At 48.4% G+C, this 21,907-nt stretch overlaps 1 protein-coding gene and 1 long non-coding RNA gene across 2 annotated transcripts; one reads left to right on the top strand and one right to left on the bottom strand.

Annotated features, from left to right (window-relative positions):
- The first annotated feature begins 514 nt into the window (after positions 1-514).
- Positions 515-16,740, top strand: LOC131500481 (uncharacterized). The gene is made up of 4 exons (XR_009256309.1): positions 515-3,770; positions 4,404-4,462; positions 5,397-5,488; positions 16,492-16,740. It is a non-coding gene; the product is annotated as an uncharacterized LOC131500481 (long non-coding RNA).
- Positions 12,251-21,382, bottom strand: PSMC4 (proteasome 26S subunit, ATPase 4). Its single transcript, XM_058709769.1, has 11 exons — positions 21,251-21,382; positions 20,343-20,441; positions 20,020-20,206; positions 17,987-18,133; positions 17,789-17,898; positions 17,599-17,692; positions 13,389-13,556; positions 13,229-13,305; positions 12,917-13,085; positions 12,665-12,720; positions 12,251-12,487 (listed from the first exon to the last, which is right to left on the bottom strand). The coding sequence occupies exons 1-11, from the start codon at positions 21,284-21,286 to the stop codon at positions 12,374-12,376; spliced, it is 1,257 nt and encodes a 418-aa protein (XP_058565752.1). The 5' UTR covers positions 21,287-21,382; the 3' UTR covers positions 12,251-12,373.
- Positions 21,383-21,907: the final 525 nt, after the last annotated feature.

Consider the following 21,907-nt stretch of genomic DNA (forward strand, 5'->3'; position numbering starts at 1 on the left):
GCAACTTTGAGGTATATGATATAGTATTATTAACTAGTCACAATGCTATACATTACATCCCTAGAACTTATTTATCTTTTAAGTGGAAATTTGTACCCTTTCACCACCTTTGCCCATCCCCCAGCCCCACCCCTGCCACTGGCAAGCCACCAATCTGTTCTCTGCATCTGAGTTCCAGGTGTTTTTGAATTCTGCATGTGAGTGAGATCATACAGTATTTATCTTTATTTGACCTACTTCAGTTAGCATAATGCCCTCAAAGTTTATATGTGTTAAAAATGGCAGGATTCCCTTATTTTTTATGGCTGAATAATATTCCATATGATATATAATATTCCAATATGAAATACCACGTTTTCTTTATCCCTCCATCCAATGATGGATGAATAGATCATTTCCACTTCTTGGCTATTGTAAATGTAATGCACATGAGAGTGCTGATACCTCTTCAAGATAGTGATTATTTATTTATTTATTTATTCATTTATTTATGGATACATACCCAGAAGTGGAATTGCTGGATTGTGTAGTAGTTCTAGTTTTAATTTTTTAAAGAATCTCCTTGGGACTCCTGGGTGGCTCAGTTGGTTAAGCGTCTGATTTCAGCTCAGGTCATGATCTCACAGTTCATGGGTTGGAGTCCCGCTACAGGCTCTGTGCTGACAGCTCAGAGCCTGGAGCCTGCTTTGACTTCTGCGTTTCCCTCTCTGTTCCTCCCCTGCTTGCTCTCTCTCTCTCTCTCTCTCTCTCTCTCTCTAAAAAAAAATAAACAACAAAAAAGAACCTTACTGTTTGTCAGATTGGGTGTACCAGTTTACACTTCCACCAGTTGTGAATGAAGATTCCTTTCTTCTGCATCCTTACCATCCCTTGTTATCTCTTGCCTTTTTTATTATAGTCATTATAATAGGGGTGAGGTAATATCTCATTGTGGTTTTGATTTGCATTTCCCTGATGATTAGTGATATCGAGCACCTTTTTCATGTATCTGTTGACCATTTGAACATCTTTGGGAAAATGTCTTCAGGTTCTTGGACCATTTTTAAATTTGATTATTGGGGGATTTTTTTTCGTTATTGAGTTGCATGAGTTCCATATGTGGTTTGCAAATTTATTCTTCCTCCATAAGTTGCCTTTTCATTTTTTTAATCTCGTTTATTTTTCTGTGCAAAAGCTTTTTAGTTTGATGGAGTCCCCCTTAATTTATTTTTGCTTTTGTTACTTGAACTTTATATGTCATATGTAAAAAATCATTGTCAGAGCTTTTTGCCAGTGTTTTCTTCTCGGAGCTTTATGGTTTCAGGTGTTAATATTTAATTCGTTAATCCATTTTGAGTTAATTGTGAGTGATATAAGAAAGGGGTCTACTTTCATTCTTTGGCATGTGAATATCCAATTTCCCCCGCAGCCTTTATTGAAGAGACTGCCTTTTATTTATTGAGTATTCTTGGCTTTGTTGTCAGGTATTAATGGACTATGAATGTATGGGTTTGTTTCTGGGCTCTCAATTCTGTCCCATTGATCTATGGGTCTGGTTTTATACTGATACCTTACTGTTTTGGTTACTATAGCTTTGTAATATAGTTTGAAATCAGGAAATGTTATATCTCTAGCTTTATTCTTCTGTGTCAGGATTGCTTTGGCTCTTCCAGGTCTTTTGATTTAAAGTCTATTTTGTCTGATACTAGTATAGTCACACTTACTCTCTTTTGGTACTTTTTGCATGGAATATTATTTTCCCATACTTTCAACCTGTTTGTGAGTTTTGAGCTCATGTAGTTGGATCATGTGTTCTTTATCCATTCTGCCAATCACTGTCTTTTGATTGGAAGAGTTTAACCCATTTACATTTAAAGTAATTACTGATAAGGAGAGACTTCTATCATTGTGCTATTTGTTTTATATATGCTTTATGAATTTTCCCCCTCACTTCCTACATTACTCTTTTGTGTTTAGTTGACTTTGGGGGGGGGGTAGTGAAATGTTTAAATTCTTATTTTCTTTTGTGTATAGAGTCTTTGTAGTTACCATGGGGATTATATTTAACATCCTAGTTTTAATCTATACCAGTTTAATTTCAATAACATATAAAAATTCTGCCCCTTTACAGCTCTGTATCTGCCTCTTTGGGTTGTTGATGTCACATAATTATGTCTTTATACACTGTGTGCCCCAAAGTATAAGGTGGTAATCTTTTAATGTGGAAAGTTTCTTAATGTAGAAAAGACTTGGAGTAACAAACCAAAGTTACAGTAACATTAGATGTCCTGTTATTCCCAGCCTATTGATAGTGATGCTGTGGCTGAGAATGCCTGAGACACTTGCCCAAGCCCATAGTCCTTGTAGCAAGCCTCCCAGACATTTCCCCTGCTGGGGCCAATGCTGTGGCTGGACCATCCCTTGTGGTTCTTATGATTGCAGAATATACCTCAGCAACGACCATCAGAGAACTTTGTTGAAGAACAGGTGTTATTACTCACAGATCCCAGATGGTAGTGCATGGCATACCTGAAAGCCGCACAGTGAGGTTGTACCTATAGGGAGAGAGAGTGTAGACCTGGGGCTCTGCCTTTATTAGGAACGGAGGGGAGGGGAGGGTGTCTAGAGTTTCACAGATGTACTCCTTATTGGCTAATTTATTTTTTTTAATTTGTTCAACGGTCATTTATTTTTGAGAGAGAGAGAGAGAGAATGTGTGTGTGTTGAGCGGGGGAGGGCAGAGAGACAGGGAGACACAGAATTCAAAGCAGGCTCCAGGCTCTGAACTGCCAGCACAGAGCCCGGCGCGGGGCTCGAACCCACGAACTGCCAGATCATGAGCTGAGCTGAAGTCGGACACCTAACCAACAGCCCCCAGGCGCCCCTCCTTATTGGCTAATTTAAAGCCTTGGGTGGGAATTAAGGTACTGGAAGGGAGAAGCAAGGTTACCGAAATGGTCAATTATCTAGGTTCCGCAGGGCTTTCTGGAACTAGGCGCTTCATGAATGAAGATGGCCCAGTCCCTTCTCTGGTTGTTTTGCTAGTACTTGTGTCAAAAAGCTGGCAATATTTCTATTATTTAGAATGGATGTCTTTTGAAATGGATGCCTCAGTGGTCAAAAGCTTAATGTCAGGTACTTATTCCTATGCTAGCTTTTACGCTAATAATTGTGTGGGTTTTTTTTTTTTAATGCATTAATCTTTTGGGGCGTCTGGGTGGCTCAGTCGGTTAAGCAACCGACTCTTGATTTTAGCTCGTCATGATCTCAGTTCATGGGTTCTGGCCCCGCATGGGGTTTGCTGCTGTCATTGCGGATCAAACTCTGTATCCTCTGTCCCTCTCTCTCTGCCCCTCCCCCGCTCGTGCTCTCTCGAGCGCGCTGTCACTTTCAAAAATAAATAAACATTAAAAAAAATAATAATAATAAAATACACTCAGATAATCCCGTCAGGACTATCTCACAGGAAGAGACAGCCGAAATTCCGCCTGGTGGAGTTCGTTCCCACTCACACCCGCTCGGCCGCAGGGTCGTGCCTTCGGCCGTTCTGGGGGGACCCAGCGCCAGGGCGAGCAGCGAGGCTCCCCGAGCGCCGAGACCTAGGCGCGAGCACGCGTGGGTTTACCGCGGGGTCGCGAGACCTTGGCTGCGGCCGCGGGTTCTGCGCTTGCGCCTGCGCATTCGGAGCCCGGCGCGCTGGCCGCGGGAAGGTGTGTCCCGAAGCCCCGGGGCGGTGGTCGCGGAGGCTCCCGGGACAGGGATGGTGCGCCGTCGGTGGTTCTGCCCCCGCGGTGAGTTGGTGGCAGTCCGGGAAGGAGTCGGCTCTAGGTGAGGCTGGGGGGCGGACTCGTGGCGTGGAGCTGCCGCCCAGTGAGGAGCCCATGGCGCGTGGAATCCAGAGCCTCACACCCGTGCGCGCGTGAGGACCGGAGGAGGGGGCTATGAAACCCATTGTGACCGGCAGTGTGTGTGTGTGTGTGTGTGTGTGTGTGTGTGCGCGCGCGCGCGCGCGGCAACGCCGGCTGTGTGATGTGTGTTACTGCCCCACGTCCCTGCTGCTTGCCCCGCAGCCCCGAGTGTCTGCACAGAGCACTGTGGGCACGTTTCCCCAAGAGGACAAACACTGAGCCCTGGGATGAAGGTTCCGAGCAGGAAGGCAGAGGACTGGTCTTGGGGTGGGACTTTTAGAGCTAGAAGTGTGCCTGGGACGAACTCCGTGCAAGAAACGATGGGAGAGCCCCTACTTGGAGGCGCTGTGGGTGCAGCTACATTTTCCCGAACCACAGCGTTCCCATACCTGCAGCCGCCCTCTCACATCTGGTTGTGTGGGTGACGTCAGGGCAGATGTGGCCCTGCAGGGGGATTTTCTTAGTCTGCACGACTCTAACAAAGGCCTGGCGTCTCAAGGTTTCCTTCTTCCCCAGCCCTGCCATTCTCCAAATGAAGGAGGAAAAGTGGTTGTACATCCGAAAGTCCAGCTCAGGTGAGTTTGTTTCCTCTTTGTTTATAAACAAACACGCTTTTGTTTTTAGTAACGTTTGCTTTTCTTTTCCCAAATTGCCCAACGGCTCATCCTAGGCCCGCCTTCCCAGTGAAAGACGGGCCATGCCGATGAGTCCCTCTCCTCACTGTCCCTCTGCCAGATACCCCTCTCCTCATCTTTCGTATCATTCCTCAGCATTCACTTTTTGTAATAGTAAGAAATGCCCATTCCGCGGTCTAGTTAAAGCTTTGTTTTACTGAGAGTAATGTTTAGATGGAACCATCTTCCACCTCCAAAACCTCAGTTTAAAAAGTAAGGCAAGGGGCGCCTGGGTGGTTCAGTCGGTTAAGCGTCCGACTTCAGCTCAGGTCATGATCTCGCGGTCCGTGAGTTCAAGCCCCGCATCGGGCTCTGTGCTGACAGCTCGGAGCTCAGAGCCTGTTTCGGATTCTGTGTCTCCCTCTCTTTCTGACCCTCCCCCGTTCATGCTCTGTCTCTCTCTGTCTCCAAAATAAAAAAGTGTTAAAAAAAAAAATAAGGCAATATCAGAAGCGGTTTGACTGGCGTGAGTGAGAAATGACATGGTCATCTGCTTTTTTAAGGCTTTTGGGAGCAGGAATGTAATTGGAGGGCTTAGCGTGGAAATCTGTGTCATAAGAGGCAGGGATTTTCCCAAGGAATCAATGGATTGAGATTTATATTGACAAAGATTTGTCATAAGACAACAAAAAGTACATATGAGTGAAGTAATATTCAGTGATGAACAGTAATACTCCAATTTTAAATTTCATATAAATTTCACTTACTATTATTTGGGATTGAGACATTTTACAAGGATTATATCCAAAGCGATATTTCTGTTGGTTACTCGGTGGAGAAGTAGAGGGAGAATCAAACGCTGCTTTGTCAGCTTTGACCAAATTTTATTATTTAGTCTGCAGATGCTTTTCACCTGATTTATGTCCACTTAAAGAAGAATCTTGGCAATATAAAGATCTCATATTGAAGAAGAATGTTCAAGAACTGGTAGGCTCTTTATAACGGTCCCACTGATTTCTATTCCCACATATGTCAAACCTGTTTGCTTCTAAGACTTAAAAATTCTTTTTAATTGATATAGATCTATTATATACTTAAGATTGTGGAATTAATACTCACTTTTTACAGTTAATCAGTTATATGCATGAGGGAATTACAAAGAAGAAAATTAAAATAGCCCCAGCATCATATTTTGGGGAGGTATATTTTAGCAAAACTTTTCTTTGCACCTGTACATATATGTGATGTGTATGTTTGTTTCTTCAGAATAGAAATTGTGCTAGTGGAACATAGGTCACAGAGACACTCCAACTCCTATTTAGAAAACGTTGTTCTACCTAACCAGAAGTTTCTTATACCTCTGAGGAAAGTGCCAGTGAGCCTCTCTATTTGATACCTGCTAGGTGTTTATACCTTTTAAGGTTTTATTTGATAAACCAGCTAAGGATAATTATTATGGCACAGTTTATCAAATAAAGTAGCTCTTCAAGATTATACTTTTTTTAAAGATTTTTAAAAATGTTTATGTATTTTTGAAAGGGAGGCAGAGCACGAGCCGGGGAGGGGCAAAGAGAGAGGGAGACACAGAATCTGAAGCAGACTCCAGGCTCTGGGCTGTCAGCACACAGCCTGACGTGGGTCTTGAACTCACAAACTACGAGATCGTGACCTGAGCCGAAGTCGGATGCTTAACTGACTGAGCTACCCTGGTGCCCCTACTTTTTTTAGATTTTTAAGGTTATTTTCACAACCTTATATCTATAGCCCGAGCAGGGTGAGGAGGGTGTTCACACAGGGGGTGGCCTGGTGCAGGGCGACAGAACTTAGTAGGGGGCAGTTCAGTTGGTGGAATGGACCAGCATGGGGTGTCAACCTGATCAGGGTAAGGTGGGGTCCACACAGGAGGACTATGGGTATGAGTGAGATTTCAAAGCCCAAGCAGGGTGAAGAGGGCATCTGGATATGAGTACTGCCTGGCTTTGGGTGTCAGGGCCCAAATAGAGTTGGGCACACTCGTGCAGGCCAGGTAGGAGGTGCTGAGTGTCAGAACCCAATCCAAGTTGGGTGAGGAAAGCATCTGCAGGAGGGAGGGGGCTGGAGCAGTGATGGGAGTTCGTTACACACAGGGGGCCTGTCAAGCGAGTAAACACATTAAGAGGCACGGGAGCCGAGTTTCTCTCACCGTCACAGCAGGGAGTAACAGGTCTGGAAAGGGAGAAAATGAGAAGGGACCTTGTGACGTTAGGTTAACTAGACGTAATAGTATGAACTTAACAGTTTTCTATATGGGTAGGTAGAAAACATAGAAGCAGGCTCCGGTGGCCAGGCTCACTTCTGGGGCTGTTCCACTCTGCTGTTCCTTGTAAGCGCCCTGAGTCCCAGCGTCTGCCTGGCCTGATATGTCACTGCTTGAGTAGGAGTTGGCATGCCGAGCGACTCTGCTTGGGCCTCCTGTCCTATCGCGTTAGACAGTATATACACCTTAAGATCCTAAAGATAAGGCAAAATATCCAAGTAATGTTTAGGGATGATTTGCGAGCGTGACTCAGAAAAACGATGCGGTCCATCAGGATGTTAAGTACCAACTTCTGGCTTCTTCCTCCTCCTCCTCTTGCTCTGTGGCGGCCATGGAAGACAGCGTTTGCGTAATCTGGGTTGGCCACGCTGTGATCCATGCCATCAGCACGTGGCTTCTGGTTTGTGCACACTGTGGTGACATGTGTCACGCTGCTGCATTGGTACTCTGTGACAATCGAGAGCCATCTGTAACTCCTTAGCAGTAACTGCCCGGTCATCTCATCTGAGATATGTTTACCAACCCTGGGGAGCACCCAAAGGAAACGTTACCAAGGAATCCGCGTGACCTGTAGACAGGTTGGAAATGATGGGCAGGTGTCCAAAGTGTTGCTGTATTCAGCCAGAGCGCATGCGCCTTTGCAGTAACTGCAGGGGACGCAATCCGCCATCACCACCTGTGGGTGTGGGAATTTCTTTTTCAGTGGAAACACCCCCCCCCCCCGAATCTGGACAATGTTTACACACGTGTTCTATTTAGAAGTTGTTACGTTCTGTATTTATATTGTTTATATTGTGGGTACTTTTTGTGTTTTTTTTAACTTTTAAAAAATGTTTATTCTTGAGAAACAGAGACAGAGCATGAGCAGGGGAGGGGCAGAGAGAGAGGGAGACACAGAATCCGAAGCAGGCACCAGGCTCTGAGCTGTCAGCACAGAGCCCGATGTGGGGCTCAAACCCATGAATTGTAGATCATGACCTGAGGTGAAGTTGGACACTCAACCCGCTGAGCCACCCAGGCGCTCCTGTGTTATTTTTTTACAATTAAAAACAAACAAAACTATTTACATGTAGTGACATTTTTTTCTTCTCCCGGTCTTTGCAAAGTGGAACACAGAAAAGATATATGTGCAGGAAAACACTTGCTTTAAACACTCTAGGGTGCCTAGGTGGCTCAAGCATGTGACTCTTGATTTCAGCTCAGGTCATGATGCCAGGGTCATGGGATCGAGCCCCGTGTTGGGCTCCACAGTGAGCATGATCCTGCTTGAAATTCTCTCTCTCCTTCTGCCACAACCCCCCCCCCCCCCCGCCTAAAAAATAAAAAACAAAAAACCACTTCTAAGATGGAAGAACACCCAGGCTGGTCAGCAAACCAGCCTTTTCCCCTCTTGACCCGGTAGCATGTAACTGAGCATGGAAAAAGCAGCTGCTGGTGTCCAGGAACCATCTGACAATTACAGGTAGGCCTCGGTGGCATAAAGCTGTCCCGGCGCTCACAGTTAGGCCACATTATTCTCCTGTTGCACATAAGCAATCTCCTAGAACACCAACATCAAGGTCACTCTGAGACCATAACGAGAGATGGAGCAAGGCCACTTCATCATTTTGTCTAAGCACAGACAAACCAGGTAACAAAACAGACCAAATACCCCCACTCCCAGCTAATGGGAGTGGCCGCTACTTCTCACCCAGTACAGCTTCAGCCTCACCCTGGTCTGCCTTCACTGCAGCTAATGTCCCATCCTAATAAAATCCCTCTTGTATCCTGATAGCCTCAAATCCAGAGCGAAGCCCCGCTTCCTGAAGCCCTCCCCAAGGTGTGTCTTTTCTGTCACCCTCTTTCTAAGACGCCGCACAGCTCCCCATGATGTGTGTTCTCCCTCATAACGAGTGCTAAACCCAGAATTTTCGACTACGGGTGTGTTCCTAGGGGTCTCTGGCTGGACAGCACAGACAATAAATGCAGTTAATCATGGGATTATTGTGGCGGCTTTTACTCTCAGTGGTCTTGGCTTATGCTCCCTTTCAAAATGCAGAAAGTAATTTTGAAATGTGGAACTGTGGTCAGCAGGCCTCAGACCCCTCGAGGAATGGGGGTAACCAAGGTCACTCTTCACTAGTCATTTGGGGTCATTTCACCCGAAGGAAATGGAGAAAGGCCCTGTAAAAGCATCATATGGATGAAGAAGAAACATGGTCTTCACTTTCTGGGATCTCCACATCTTCTCAAAGATACTCCAGGAACTTGAAGTTGGATGGGCGGTCAGGGAAATGTAAAAATGAGAACATTAGCAAACCTATCCTGATCATCTTCCAGATTCCTAATTTTTCAAAAGCCACAAGGAAATGCCAACTTCCTCAAAGCAGAAAAAGTAGACCCCTTTATTAAAATATAACCTGGGGGTGGGGGGCGCCTGGGTGGCTCAGTCAGTTGGGCGTCTGACTTCAGCTCAGGTCAGGATCTCGCGGTTCGTGAGTTCGAGCACCACTTCGGGCTCTGTGCTGAGCAGTCAGAGCCTGGAGGCTGCTTCGGATTCTGTGTCTCCCTCTCTCTCTGCCCCTCCCCACTCATGCTCTGCCTCTCTCTGTCTCTCGAAAACTGAGTAAAGGTTAAAATATATATGTAACTTTGGGATTTACCTAATGGGCCTCCCTTCTGCACTGCCAGGTCTTTGACCACAGGGACTGAATCTGCATCATCCCTGAAATCTCGGTCACTCCCGCCAGATGGCAGTGTTGGGGTGTTGAGCGAACAGTTCTCAACAGCAGCAAAATAAGACAAACCGCCAGACTGCAGGCCTGTTGAGGGCACAGTCTGTCACGTGGACTCAGGGAGAGACTATCTTGCAAGAGGAAAAGCTTTCATGAAGGATTTGGGTTTTCTGTCTCGCCCTGCTAGCGCTTTATGCTGTCCACATGATGTGCATGATTTCACATGCTCCTCTCACCGTCCCTCGGTCTTGGGTGTTATGCCCATTTAACTGATGAGGACCACGAGTGACAGAACTTAAGGCAGATGCTTTGAGTCGCACCACCACCCGATGGGATGGAAGCAGGAACCCGCAATTGTGACTCCCAAGAAGGGTACTCCGTTCAGATTGTGGCAGTATCCCCTCCACCGCACCCCCCCGGCCCTGCCCCGTTATTTTCTTTGCTGTCATTTCTGGGGCACTTGGCTTTGTTGTTTCCAATTTCTTTGCCTTTTATCACTGATGTTTTGGGTGTGTTCTGTCACTTCTGCGATTTCCCTCCGTTACCTTCTCGCTTCCAAGTTATCTCCTGCCTTGTACAATCCCCATTTTTTTTCCCTTGGTTTTTTTAAATTTCAGTGCTTTAATTTTTTTTGAGAGTGTGCAGGCGTGCCAGCGGGGGAGAGGCAGAGAGAGAGGAAGGCAGAGGATGCAAAAATCAGGCTCTGTGCTGACAACAGAGAGCCTGATGCAGGGCTCAAACTCATGAGCCGGGAGATCATGACCTGAGCCAAAGTTGGACGCTCAACTGACTGAGCCACCCAGGCCCCCCCTGTCGGTTTTTAAGTACCTAATTTAAAAGGTTAAATATTGTATAAGGTGTGTATAAAGTGTGCCCATGGCACCCTCACCCCGTATTTCCCTACTTTCGGGAGTCAGCCGCTTCCCATCCTCTTGTCTTTTGAAATTTACTTCCGTATTTCTAAATTCTATGCTTTTGTAAAATCATTAGTTTTAGGTATTAGCTGCTACCGAGCATGAAAGATGAGGACTTATGGTGTCTTAACCCATTCTCTCTTTTCTCCCATGCTGCCCGGTTTCCTCAGCAGAAATCCTTCAGCTGCCTGCCCGGGGCTCTCCCTGAATCCTGTCTTCCACACAGCAGCCCCCCTCTCATCCGAGCTCCAGGCCTGCCAGTCTGGGGACCCGCAGTCCAGCCTTTCCTGGAATAAACCTCCAGCCAGGCTGCAGGAGGGTCACGGGGCCTGGAAAAACAGCTCGTTCATTTACAGCTCCAGGGTCTAGGTGCACTTGGTGTATGAGTTTGGATTTCTGTAGCCTTTCAGGTAGTGCCTGTTTCCAGCCCTCACCTTCAGAACGTGGCACCTGTGACTTCTGAAGCGGGCATCTGTTTCTGGGCTCCGCTTCACGTCTGCTACGTTAACAAGCAGCTATCTGCCTCTTTCCGAAACTGTGTTGCTGCCAGATCCTCTCTCCTCCTGATCTTGTGAATGTACATCCTACTCTCTTATCACCTCTTATTTTAGTGAGGTCCCGGGGAGGAGAAGTTAACTTCCCTACTCAACCTGCAGTGGTCGTCTACAGAGGAATCACCCTCCGTCTCTTCAAGGACCTGTGACTACCATTTTTCCTTCTTCCTATCTCACTTCCAAATAGATGACATCATGTATTTGTTCAAGAAATACTAAGTGAACGTCTACCATGCATAGGCTCTGGGACTTGAACTGTGATCAAGCAGAGCACGGGCCTGGCGCCAGTGGGGTGCAGAAGGGTTCCCTCCCAGCTTGGGGCACCAGAGAGGGCTGTCCAGAGGGAGAGGTGTTGAAAGAGAGACCTCAAGAGACGGAATTGGTCCAACCAAACACATTTGTGCTCCAGTAAGACCGTATGGAGTAGGGCCAGAGAGACTCACAAAACCCAGCCATCCAACCTCCTCCCATCAACCGTCATCCCTGCTCTTGGGGACTCTGCAGGGCTGTTTCCCTGTTCTTGATACTCCGAGTGTGAGGAAGGCAGGAATCATCAAAGACTCAAATGATCTACCTACTCTAGGAAATGCAGGTGGGCAGGTGTGCAGAGGCTTTATTTTGTGGCCAAGGGCTGTGGTCTAAGGTTCAGTTTCTATCCCTTTCCTCCAATATTTTTAAATGTTTATTTTTTATTTAAAAATTTTTAATGTTTATTTATTTTTGAGAAAGAGAGCACAAGCAAAGGAGGGGCAGAGAGAGGGAGACACAGAATCCAAATCAGGCTTCAGGCTCTGAGCTGTCAGCACAGAGCCTGATGTAGGGCTTGAACCCACGAACTGTGAGATCATGACCTGAGGTGAAGTCGGATGCTCAACCAACTGAGCCACCCAGGCGCCTCAATGTTTGTTTATTTTTGAGAGAGACCCAGTGTGAGTGGGGGAGGGGGAGCGAGAGAGAGAGGGAAATGCAGAATCTGAAGCAGGCTCCAACTGTCAGCACAGAGCCAGATGTGGGGCTCGAACCTATGAATTGTGAGATCATGACCTGAGCTGAAGTTGGACGCTTAACTGACTGAGCCACCCAGGTGCCCCTCCCCTTTCCCCAAATTTCTATAGTCATTTGGTTTGAATTCTTTGCTTCTCTCCCAAACTGTAACCCAGGACATGTACCTCACCCACTCATCTGTCAGGAGAGCAGGAGGGGACAGAACATCCTATTCCAGGCCCAGTTTTCTCCGAAAGAGTTAAACTTTTAGGAAGAAATTAAACAGATTCAATCTTGTATATTTACTGAGTAAACCAATCCCAGGTAAAGAAAAAAGAACACTAGGTTTTAGGACTGAGGCTGGGGAGGTGAGAGAAGTCTCCAGCCCCTGTGGTGGGGCGGGGGAGGGGTCACTTATAAAACTCATGCTCCTGTTCATCCTTCTTGATGACTGTCTTGTATGCTTTCTCGAAGTCCTTAGCCAGAACAATGTAGCGGTTCTCACGGACAGCCAACATTCCACTCTGTTGAGGAATGAGAGTTAGAAATCTACTCCCCAACCCTAGTGATGGTGGAAGAAGAGGCAGGGCCCCAAGCCCCGGGGAGGCACTGAGGTACATGAGGACTGCAGCAGAATACTCTCAAAGAGGAAGGGTCCCCACATACCCCCTGCCCGGATCCAGGGAGAAACCCTCACTCACCTCCTGACAGATGGAGTTGATATCGGCTCCTGAAATCTTATCTGGTCGGGCCACATCTGCAACAGGTGAGTTAAGGCAACCATTCCCTGAACGAGGGGGTGAATGCCTGGAGCCAGAAGTCACCCTTGAGCTTTGTCACCACCCCCTTCCCTGGACCCTGGTCTCCCAACCTGTACAAGAAGGCAGAGGTGGAGATGAAGATCCGGTCCCCAACCCAGCTGGGACCATCCCCTCACTTCTAGAGCAGGATACAGTCTTCCAAGTCAACCTCCTCAGAGAGATTCATCTTGCTGGTGATAGTGGAGAAAATCAATCTCTTCTGGCGGCGGTCAGGGAGTGGAAATTCAATTTTACGATCAAGGCGTCCTGGCCGCAGCAGGGCAGGATCCAGAGTGTCTGCTCTGTTCGTGGCCATGATCACCTGGCATTGGGGACAGGCCAGCTGAGACCTCTGTCCCCACTACACCCTCTTTCCTGTCATGATACCTGCCCCCTTACATGCCAGCCGCCACTCTTCCCGGATTCCCACACCACACCTCCCCTTGCCCATCCTGAACCCCGAACCTTGACGTTAACGTTCTGGTCAAATCCGTCCATTTGATTCAGCAGCTCCAGCAGGATTCTCTGAACCTCCCTGTCAGCTGGAGAGTGTGCCACTTGGTCAGTCCAGGGCACCCCGTAAAAGGCTGTCCAAGATCCCAGGCCCTGATTAGGCATCACTCACCCCCCGTCTGGGCATCAAATCTCTTGGTGGCAATGGCGTCAATCTCATCTATGAAGATGATGGCAGGTGCGTTCTCCTTGGCCAGGCGGAACACGTCCCGGACCATGCGGGGGCCCTCGCCCAGGTATTTCTGTACAAACTCGGAGCCCACGACCCGGATAAACGCAGCTGATGGCAGGAAGATAAGGGTTAGATGAGGAAGGGCCTCCCACAGGGCCCATGCCGCTTACTGAAACCGAGAATTCCCTGCAGACAGCCGTTCCTGTGAACATTCACTCCAAGTGGCCAGGTTACTCTCTCGTGCCCCAGGGACTGGGTCTCAGATCTCACTGGGAGGACCAGCCACCTGCTTGCACCCCATAGCAACCTAGCAGCCCATATCATGAATCCTACCACAGATGTGTCATTTTCTGGCCCAACATTTAAAAATCAGGACATTCTAAATAATAATAATGCATCTGTGCTTCAATATGCCATATAGGGGAGAGCAAGAGACACTCACAGAATCCAAGATAGAAAAAAATCTGGATTTCCAGAGTGTTGGAAAAATCAGAGAATAAAGACAGGTTGTCCGTACACTAAGGCATCGTACTGCCTCCCCAAGAGCTCAGAGTTCCATTTGGAGTTCCGTATGGAATGGGAAAAGACCCACTTTTGAATATCATGAAAGAACCAGGGACCTTGGGCACGTATTCTGGTATAATCAAGCGGCAACGTGGCTAAAGACAGGTTTGTTCTGGGCCTCTCCTTTTTTGACTTTTTTTTTTTTTTTTTCAACGTTTTTTATTTATTTTTGGGACAGAGAGAGACATAGCATGAACGGGGGAGGGGCAGAGAGAGAGGGAGACACAGAATCGGAAACAGGCTCCAGGCTCTGAGCCATCAGCCCAGAGCCTGACGCGGGGCTCGAACTCACGGACCGCGAGATCGTGACCTGGCTGAAGTCGGACGCTTAACCGACTGCGCCACCCAGGCGCCCCTCCTTTTTTGACTTCTTAGAGTTTAACTTATTTGTTAATAAATGCACGTGGCTTTGTGTTGCCTGGAGCAACCCTCAGAACCCTCCTTCCGCCCACCACACAGGAGGGAGACCCGCAGTCTGTGACGCAGGTCTGCTGTTTTACGTCATAAACCAGGAGTCGTGCAAGTGGCGGTCCTGATCACACCACTTCTCTAATGCTGGCCATGCACGGCTGTTGGGGAACTGAAATGTGCCTGGTCCAAAATGAGACATGCCGTAACCGTGACATACTCAAAAGTCTTAGGTTTCAAAAGACTTTGTACAACAAAATGTAAAACATCTCAAGAAATGTCCCTCAATAAATGGCCAGATAAATAAAACACACTATATACATACAATGGAATATTATTTGGCCTTAAAAATGAATGATATTTTGATACCTGCTCCAACATGATGAGCCCTGAAGACAACAGGCTAAGTGAAAAAGCAAGTCTTAAGAAGACAAATGTAGGATTCATCTACTTACATGAGATAACCTACGAGAGCCAAATTCATAGTCACTAAGAACAAAGGTTACCAGGGGCTCGAGGGGCAAGGGGGTGTGGAGAAACAGGGGTATAGAGTTTCCGTTCAGGATGATGAACAAGTTCTGGAAATGGATACTGGTGGAGGCTGCACAACAGTGAATGCTCTCAATTCCACTGAATTATACACTTAAAAACTGCCTAGGGGCACCTGAGTGGCTCAGCTGGTTAAGCTTCTGACTTTGGCTCAGATCATGATCTCACGGTTTGTGAGTTCGAGCCTGTATCAGGTTCTGTGCTGACAGCTCAGAGCCTGGAGGCTGCTTTGAATTCTGTGTCTCCCTCTCTGCCCCTCCCCTGCTCATGTTCTATATCTCCTCTCTCTCAGAAATAAACATTAAAAAAATTTTTTTTTAATTATTTTTAATGTTTATTTATTTCTGAGACAGAGAGAGACAGCATGAGTGGGGGAGAGGGAGACACAGAATTCAAAGCAGGCTCCAGGCTCTGAGCTGTCAGCACAGAGCCTGACGCGGGGCTCAAACTCACAAACCGTGAGATCATGACCTGAGCCAAAGTCGGTTGCTCAACCAACTGAGCCACCCAGGCGCCCCCCAAAAAAATTTTTTTTAAATTATAGATGTAGCGTGCATATATTTCTATCAAACCCTGCCTGTCTAAAACCACCCCGCTCTCAGTACAACATGTAAACTCTCTGAGAGTAGTGCTAAGACTATATTCACACCCTTTCTGATCTCCTCAGCCTCACCTCCTAGACCTGCCAAGCACAGCCCTCCTACAAACATTCGCTGAGCAACTACCACAGTTCAGTTACTGGGCAGGCACTGGAAATGCAGAAACACACAAATATATAAGGCCCGTGCCCTCCTGGAGTTTGGTCATGGTCCACTCATGACGCTAAATTAAAAGTGCTTTCCTGTCCCAGGCCTTTGCACATACCATTCCCTGTGCTTGGATGCCCTCTCCCAACGGTGTGCCTGCCAAATCACTTACCCCTCGCTTCCTCTGGGAACCCTTACCTAAGAGGCCTGGGCAGCATGGGCCGGCGCGCCCTCCCGTTAGGGCAATCCCACTACCTTCCCTGCTTCTCCAGGGTATTTGCTACTCCGCAGACTGTTCCCATTCTACCTCACCTCCAACTGTGAGCCCCCTCCCTCACTCGCTTCAGCTGCAGGGGCCTCCCTGTTATTCCTGCCTCACAGATAGTCCCTCAGCCTGATACAGTTCCACCCCTGGACCTTCCTGTGATTCGCTCCCTCAGGTCTTCCGGGTCTTTGTGTAAAGGTCACCTCGTAGAAAGTCTTCCCTGACCAAGCCCCAGCTCTGGCATAAAAGGCTGCAGCCCCTGTTACTCTCTCTCCCCTTGTCCTGCTTAATCTCAGCACGCATTCAGCACCATGGGATATATAATCTATTCACTTGTGTATCTGTTTAAGTACTTCCCTCAACTAAGGCATCACCTCCATGAAGAAAGGAGGCTTTGTTCCGTTCGCTGCCACATCTCCTGCACCTAGAACACAGCGTGGCACGCACCAGGCGCTCAATAAACGTTAACTGAATGACCGAGTTCTAAGTGTTTCTTTTTCTTTTTCCTCAGCCATACTGGGAGATTCTCCAACACACGGGACATGTCTGATTCATCACTGTATCCATGCTCCGGGCCCGGGAGAGCAGAGGTCCAATGAACTGCTGAGCAAAGGAGCGATCGTGACAATGGCTATCATTTACTATCCACTCTCTACATGCCAGGTATGGTTCTAGAAGCTTTATATTGATTCAATCTTCTGAATAACCCAGACAAATACGAAATGGGAGTCACAGAGAGGCTAACTTATTGAGCAGTTACATAAACTGCCTTACATAAGCAGTTGTAGGGGAGCCAGATTGCAAACCCAGTCAGCCTGGCCCAGAGAACACTGCTTAACTACGGCCTTCTACCAGCCTCTGGTTCACACATGGTAAGATTTTAAGATGTGCCGAGCCCTATCTTTAGGCTTTACAAACACTAATATAGTGACCTTAGGACGTTTTTGTCTGGAACCTACAATAAAAAATACATGGGGGGTGGGGGGCGCCTGGGTGGCTCAGTACGTTAAGCATCCAAGTTCAGCTCAGACCATGATCTCAGTTTGAGTTCAAGCCCCGCATTGGACTCCATGCTATCAGCACAGAGCCTGCTTCAGATCCCGTCTTCCTCTCTCTGCTCCTCCCCTGCTTGCTCACATGCTCTCTCTTAAAAATAAACATTGAAAAAAAAACAAAAAAAAGAAATACGTATATAAACAACCACAAGCGCGCGCGCGTGTGTGTGTGTGTGTGTACTACAAGTTTCACAAATCTGAGCTCTTACTATGTGGGATGGACTCTGATGTTTTGTTTCATTTTTTGAAATGCTGGTTACACCCATGAATCTGAAGTCACGATTACTCATGGGTCACAACCCACTGTAGGAAAAACACTGCATTATTTCATTCATTTCTCACAGTAACACTGTGAAGAGTCTTCTACAGATAAGGAAACTGAGGTATGAGGATATAAAGTCACCTCCCAGGACGGCACAGCCAGTAAGAGGCACACGGGGGCTTTGACCCCACAGCCCCTGTTCTTAATCACCATGCCACTTCCTGGGGAAGATGAGAAAGCAGGGAGCAAGGTCAGAAGAGCCCAGAAGGTCAAGGCTCTGGAGAAGCGCTGAGAGGCTCACCTGTCGTGTGATGAGCTACAGCCTTCGCCAGCATGGTCTTCCCGCAGCCAGGTGGGCCATACATGAGGACGCCTCGGGGAGGGTCGATGCCGATCTGAAACACAGAGGCGAAGAAGGACGAGCCAGGGAGTCCCATCACCAGCTCAATACAGTGGGGCCTCTCCCTTCCCTGCCCCTCCCAGCTCCGCACCTGCTTATACAGCTCGAAGTGTGTAAGTGGGAGCTCCACAGCCTCCCGCACCTCCTGCTTCTGGATGTCCATGCCCCCGATGTCTGCATACATCACATCTGGCTTCTGGTCTGGTGGGAGAGCAGAGCTGGGGCTCTCAGCCTGGCTCCCAGGGTCCCTTAGGACCCGCCCCCAGCCCTGGGCTCCCCTCCCCCACACCTGAGGTGAGCATCATGATGCTGCTGTCAGCCTCAGGAGGCAGCACGTCCACCAGGGCATTGCTGTGCTTGTGCAGGGCCACCGAGGCGTTAGGCTTGAGCAGCTCCCGATCAATGGTGCTCAGGATGCGCACGTAGTAGTTGGAGCCTTTGGGAGACAGGAAGAAGAGGGGAAAATGAGAAGTGCCAGAACCTTAAAACCGTCTCCCCACCCCTCACGGTCGTACATTCCAGGCCACCGGTATCTCTCACTCAGACCCTGCCTGGGCCTCCTGGCCACTGGCCTCCTCCGGTCCATCCCCACGTTCACAATGACAACTTCCCTGTCGTTCTATAGCCCTGACTCCCTCTCAAGCTTCAGCCCGAGGTGACCAGCGGCCTCCTGGAATGCCTCCCCCTGCATGACCCTAGGGTGTCTGTCACTCACTGTGTCCCAATGTGTTCTCAGGATCTTCTCCCAAATTGTGCTGCTCTTCCTGGGTCTCTGTCTCAGGAAGGCCCACAGTCCTTGGTCCCCGGCCAGAGTCCCAAACCTCATCCTAGATCTTTCTCCCCTTCTCTCCATTGTCCATCAGTCACTATGATCTTCCATTCAGCCTCCAGAACGTCTCCAACCATCTCCTCTCCTCCCCTTGGACCCTGCCTGATTCACCCTTCTAGGTCTCTGCACCAGACCTCCCTGCTCGCCCAGCCTCGGGTTCCTGTCTCCCATCCACATTCTCCTTCTACGGTGCTGATGCACACCCCTGTCCAGTGTCAGTCTCTCTCCTGACCTTCAGACCTGGCTGTCTAGCAGCCTCCTGGACCCCTCCCTGCAACATCCTAGACTGCCTGCACGGTCTCCCTCCAAACCTACTCCTCTGCCCATGTTGACATCTCAGGAATAGCCCTACAGTCCCCCAAGTCCTACAGGTCAAACACACAAGCCTCATCCTGGGCAACTCCCTCCCTTCACCACCTCACCTCCAGCCCATCAGTTCAATTCCAGGCCCAGTCAGCCACCTCTCCCCACTGATACGAGAACATGGCTCAGTCCAAAGGAGCAGAGGCCAGAAACAGAAAAAGATGGGTAACACACAGAGACAACAACCATCATGAGGGCAGGACCTAAGCCCATGTTAATAACAGCAGCTACTGTATACCGAGTCCTACCAGAGCCCAATCTCTTCCCACTTCACCCATGGTTTCAAATGGCAGGTCCCAACCCAGTAACGGTCATGAAATCAACTGAGAGGGTCATATCCAGAACATAGTTTGAAACAAAAGCAGGCTAGAACAGAATGGAAAACATCAGAGTATATTGCACATAGTAAGGGTAAACAGCATTTGATGAAATTTCCAGTATATCTGTAATATATGTATTACATACACATAGATAATATATATATAGTATATATACATATGCATATTCAGTATATGTAGTATATATATGTAGTGTATATATGTATAACAGTTGACTCTTGAACCATGCAGGGGTTAAGGGCACTGACTCCCCGTGCATCTGAAAAATCCATGTATAACTTTTGACTCCCCACAAAGCTAACTACTAATAGCCCACTGTTGACCAGAAGCCTTACCAATACCATAAGCAGTCAATTAACACGTGTTTGGTATGTTTTACATATTATATACTGTATTCTCACAATAAAGTAAACTAGCAAAAAAAATATTAAGCAAATCATTAGGAAAAGAAAATACATTTATAGTACTACACTGTATTTACCCAAAAACTCCACGTATTAGGAGACCCATCCAGTTCAAACCTGTGTTGTTCAAAAGTCAACTGTACAGGTATGTACACACACATACACACATACACACACAAAATACACGCATACGTACGTGTAGAGAAAGAATGTAAGACATATGTCTACCTTCATATCAGAGTTTGAAAAACACCATTACACTCTCTTGCCTTGTTTGCTCTTCTAAGACCCTACTAGCATAATTCCCGTTCCGTGGCAGGAAACAGTTGACAGACGTTGAATGAACAGATGAGTGAATGGGAGGCCCCCTGCCCACCCACCCACGCACCTGTGGTGGAGCCCACAATGGCTGTATTCTGATCCACAGCCTCCAGAAACTGCCCAATGACCAGTGGGATGCTTTGGATTCGCTTCACCTCCTCCTGGGCATGGAGGAATTCCTTCTTCAGGTTCTTCTGCTCATCCTTGATGTATTCCTCCTGCACCTCCAGGAACTCCAGCTCTTGCTGCAGCTTCTGTGAGTGGAGAGGGGAAAGGTGGAGGGGTGGCTCCATGCCCTGCTAAGTGAGGCGGCAGTGGAAGGTTGTGGGGTGGAGGAAGAGTATGGGATGCTGGGACCCTGTGCAGGGTCCGGCTTGAGATTGAATGTACCTTGTAGCGGCTGTACAGGTCCTCCAGGTCCTCAGGCTCCGGCCCCAGGAAGGAAAGGCCAGTCTGGGGCCGAGACACAGACAGTGCTGGGATCTCATCCTAGAACAAAGGAGAAAACTCAAGTTGGAGGAAGAAAGAATACAGAGCATCCTCCCCACTTCACCATGAACCACTCAGCCCCTAACCGGCTCCTGACATCATTCAGCCCCTCTAAATAGACCCTGCAAACCTCTCAGCCCCCTAAAAAGGCTCCTAATGTCACCCAGCCCCTAACACGGCTCTTATGTCAACTAGCCTTCCAAAAACATATTTTATTAACACGTGCCACTTGTAACATACCCCCAATGTCACCAGACTCCCAACTAGAGCCTAAATGTCACAACCACTCCTTACCAGCTCCCAATGCTCTTCAACCCCCCTCAGCAGGTTCCTAGTGTCACATGGCTAGCTCAATATAGGTTGTTAATGTCACCATGCTTTCAAACATTCTTTTATCATCCAGTTCCCTAAGAAGGCCCCAAACCACAGATTTTACTTAGCCTCCGAATATCGGTTAGCTCCCAGCCCAACTTCAGACATCATTCGGCCCACGGCCGCGTCCCATCTATCACTCACACCCCGACACAGCCCCAGCTTCGCTAGGCCATCGGTCACTAAGCACTCCTAGCTAGTCCTCGAAATCATTCCGTGCCAAGGAACCTCTAACGTCACTCATTCCTGTAGCCGCGCTTTCTGCGCCTTACTGCCCCCCTAACATCATTCAGTCACCGAGCCAGGCCTCGGGGCAGCACAGAGCTCTCCACCGAAGGATCCCAAATCACCCTGACCCGGGCCGGAATTCCCGAAGTCACTCAGCACCCCACTCAGGTCGGCCTCACCCTCTCCCCGCGAGCCAGGCCCCACCAGACCTGAGCTTTCTCTACCAAGATGCCTATCTCCTCCATAGTGACCAAGCCGGCCTCTGTGCGGCCCAGCCAGATCTAGTCACCGCTTCCGCTGACGCTACCGGAAGACTAGGACCTCAGTGGATTCTGGGAAACGTAGTTTAAGACTTCGCTAGAGCGGGCTGGATAGGCCGCAAAGGATGGAGGGAAGGGAAGATTTCGTCCTGAGCTCCGCCCCCAAGGCTTGCACCGCGCGCTCTCGGGACAGGGGTTTAGGGCGGTGCGCGTGCGCAGTAGCGCGTGGTGGCACCATTTCGGGCGACATCTGCGCTGGGGTTTTCTCGGCAGTAGGCGGCGCTGCTTCATTGCTTTATCAATCAAGGAACTCGCAAATCCGTCTCCCCGATCTCATTTAGTGCAGGGGCTGGAGATGTTTCGGGTGGCGTTTCCCAGAGGGGTTCCTTTAGGTGTCTCAACGTGAGCTGCGCCAGAGGATTCCACCACCCCCCCTCCCGACCCCCAGAGCGACTCCTCACTGGGATCCACCCTGGGAGTTGATGTGACGTGGGCCGGGAGCAAAGGGTGGAGAAAGAATTCTTGAGACGTTTTCAGTGGGAAGGGTGCTTTATTTAAAGCACAGGGCCAGGACCCGTATGGGAAGAGCTGCACTTGTGTTTGTGA

This window comes from Neofelis nebulosa, chromosome 17, assembly GCF_028018385.1.
Source record: "Neofelis nebulosa isolate mNeoNeb1 chromosome 17, mNeoNeb1.pri, whole genome shotgun sequence".
NCBI lineage: Eukaryota > Metazoa > Chordata > Mammalia > Carnivora > Felidae > Neofelis > Neofelis nebulosa.

Coding starts and splice junctions, on each gene's coding strand:
- PSMC4 (XM_058709769.1), bottom strand. CDS start 21,286: ATGGAGGAGATAGGCATCTTGGTAGAGAAAGCTCAG. Junction 20,207..20,342: donor ACCTGTACAGCCGCTACAAG/GTACATTCAATC, acceptor CTCCACTCACAG/AAGCTGCAGCAAGAGCTGGA. Junction 12,721..12,916: donor GGAGGTTGACTTGGAAGACT/GTATCCTGCTCT, acceptor CACCTGTTGCAG/ATGTGGCCCGACCAGATAAG.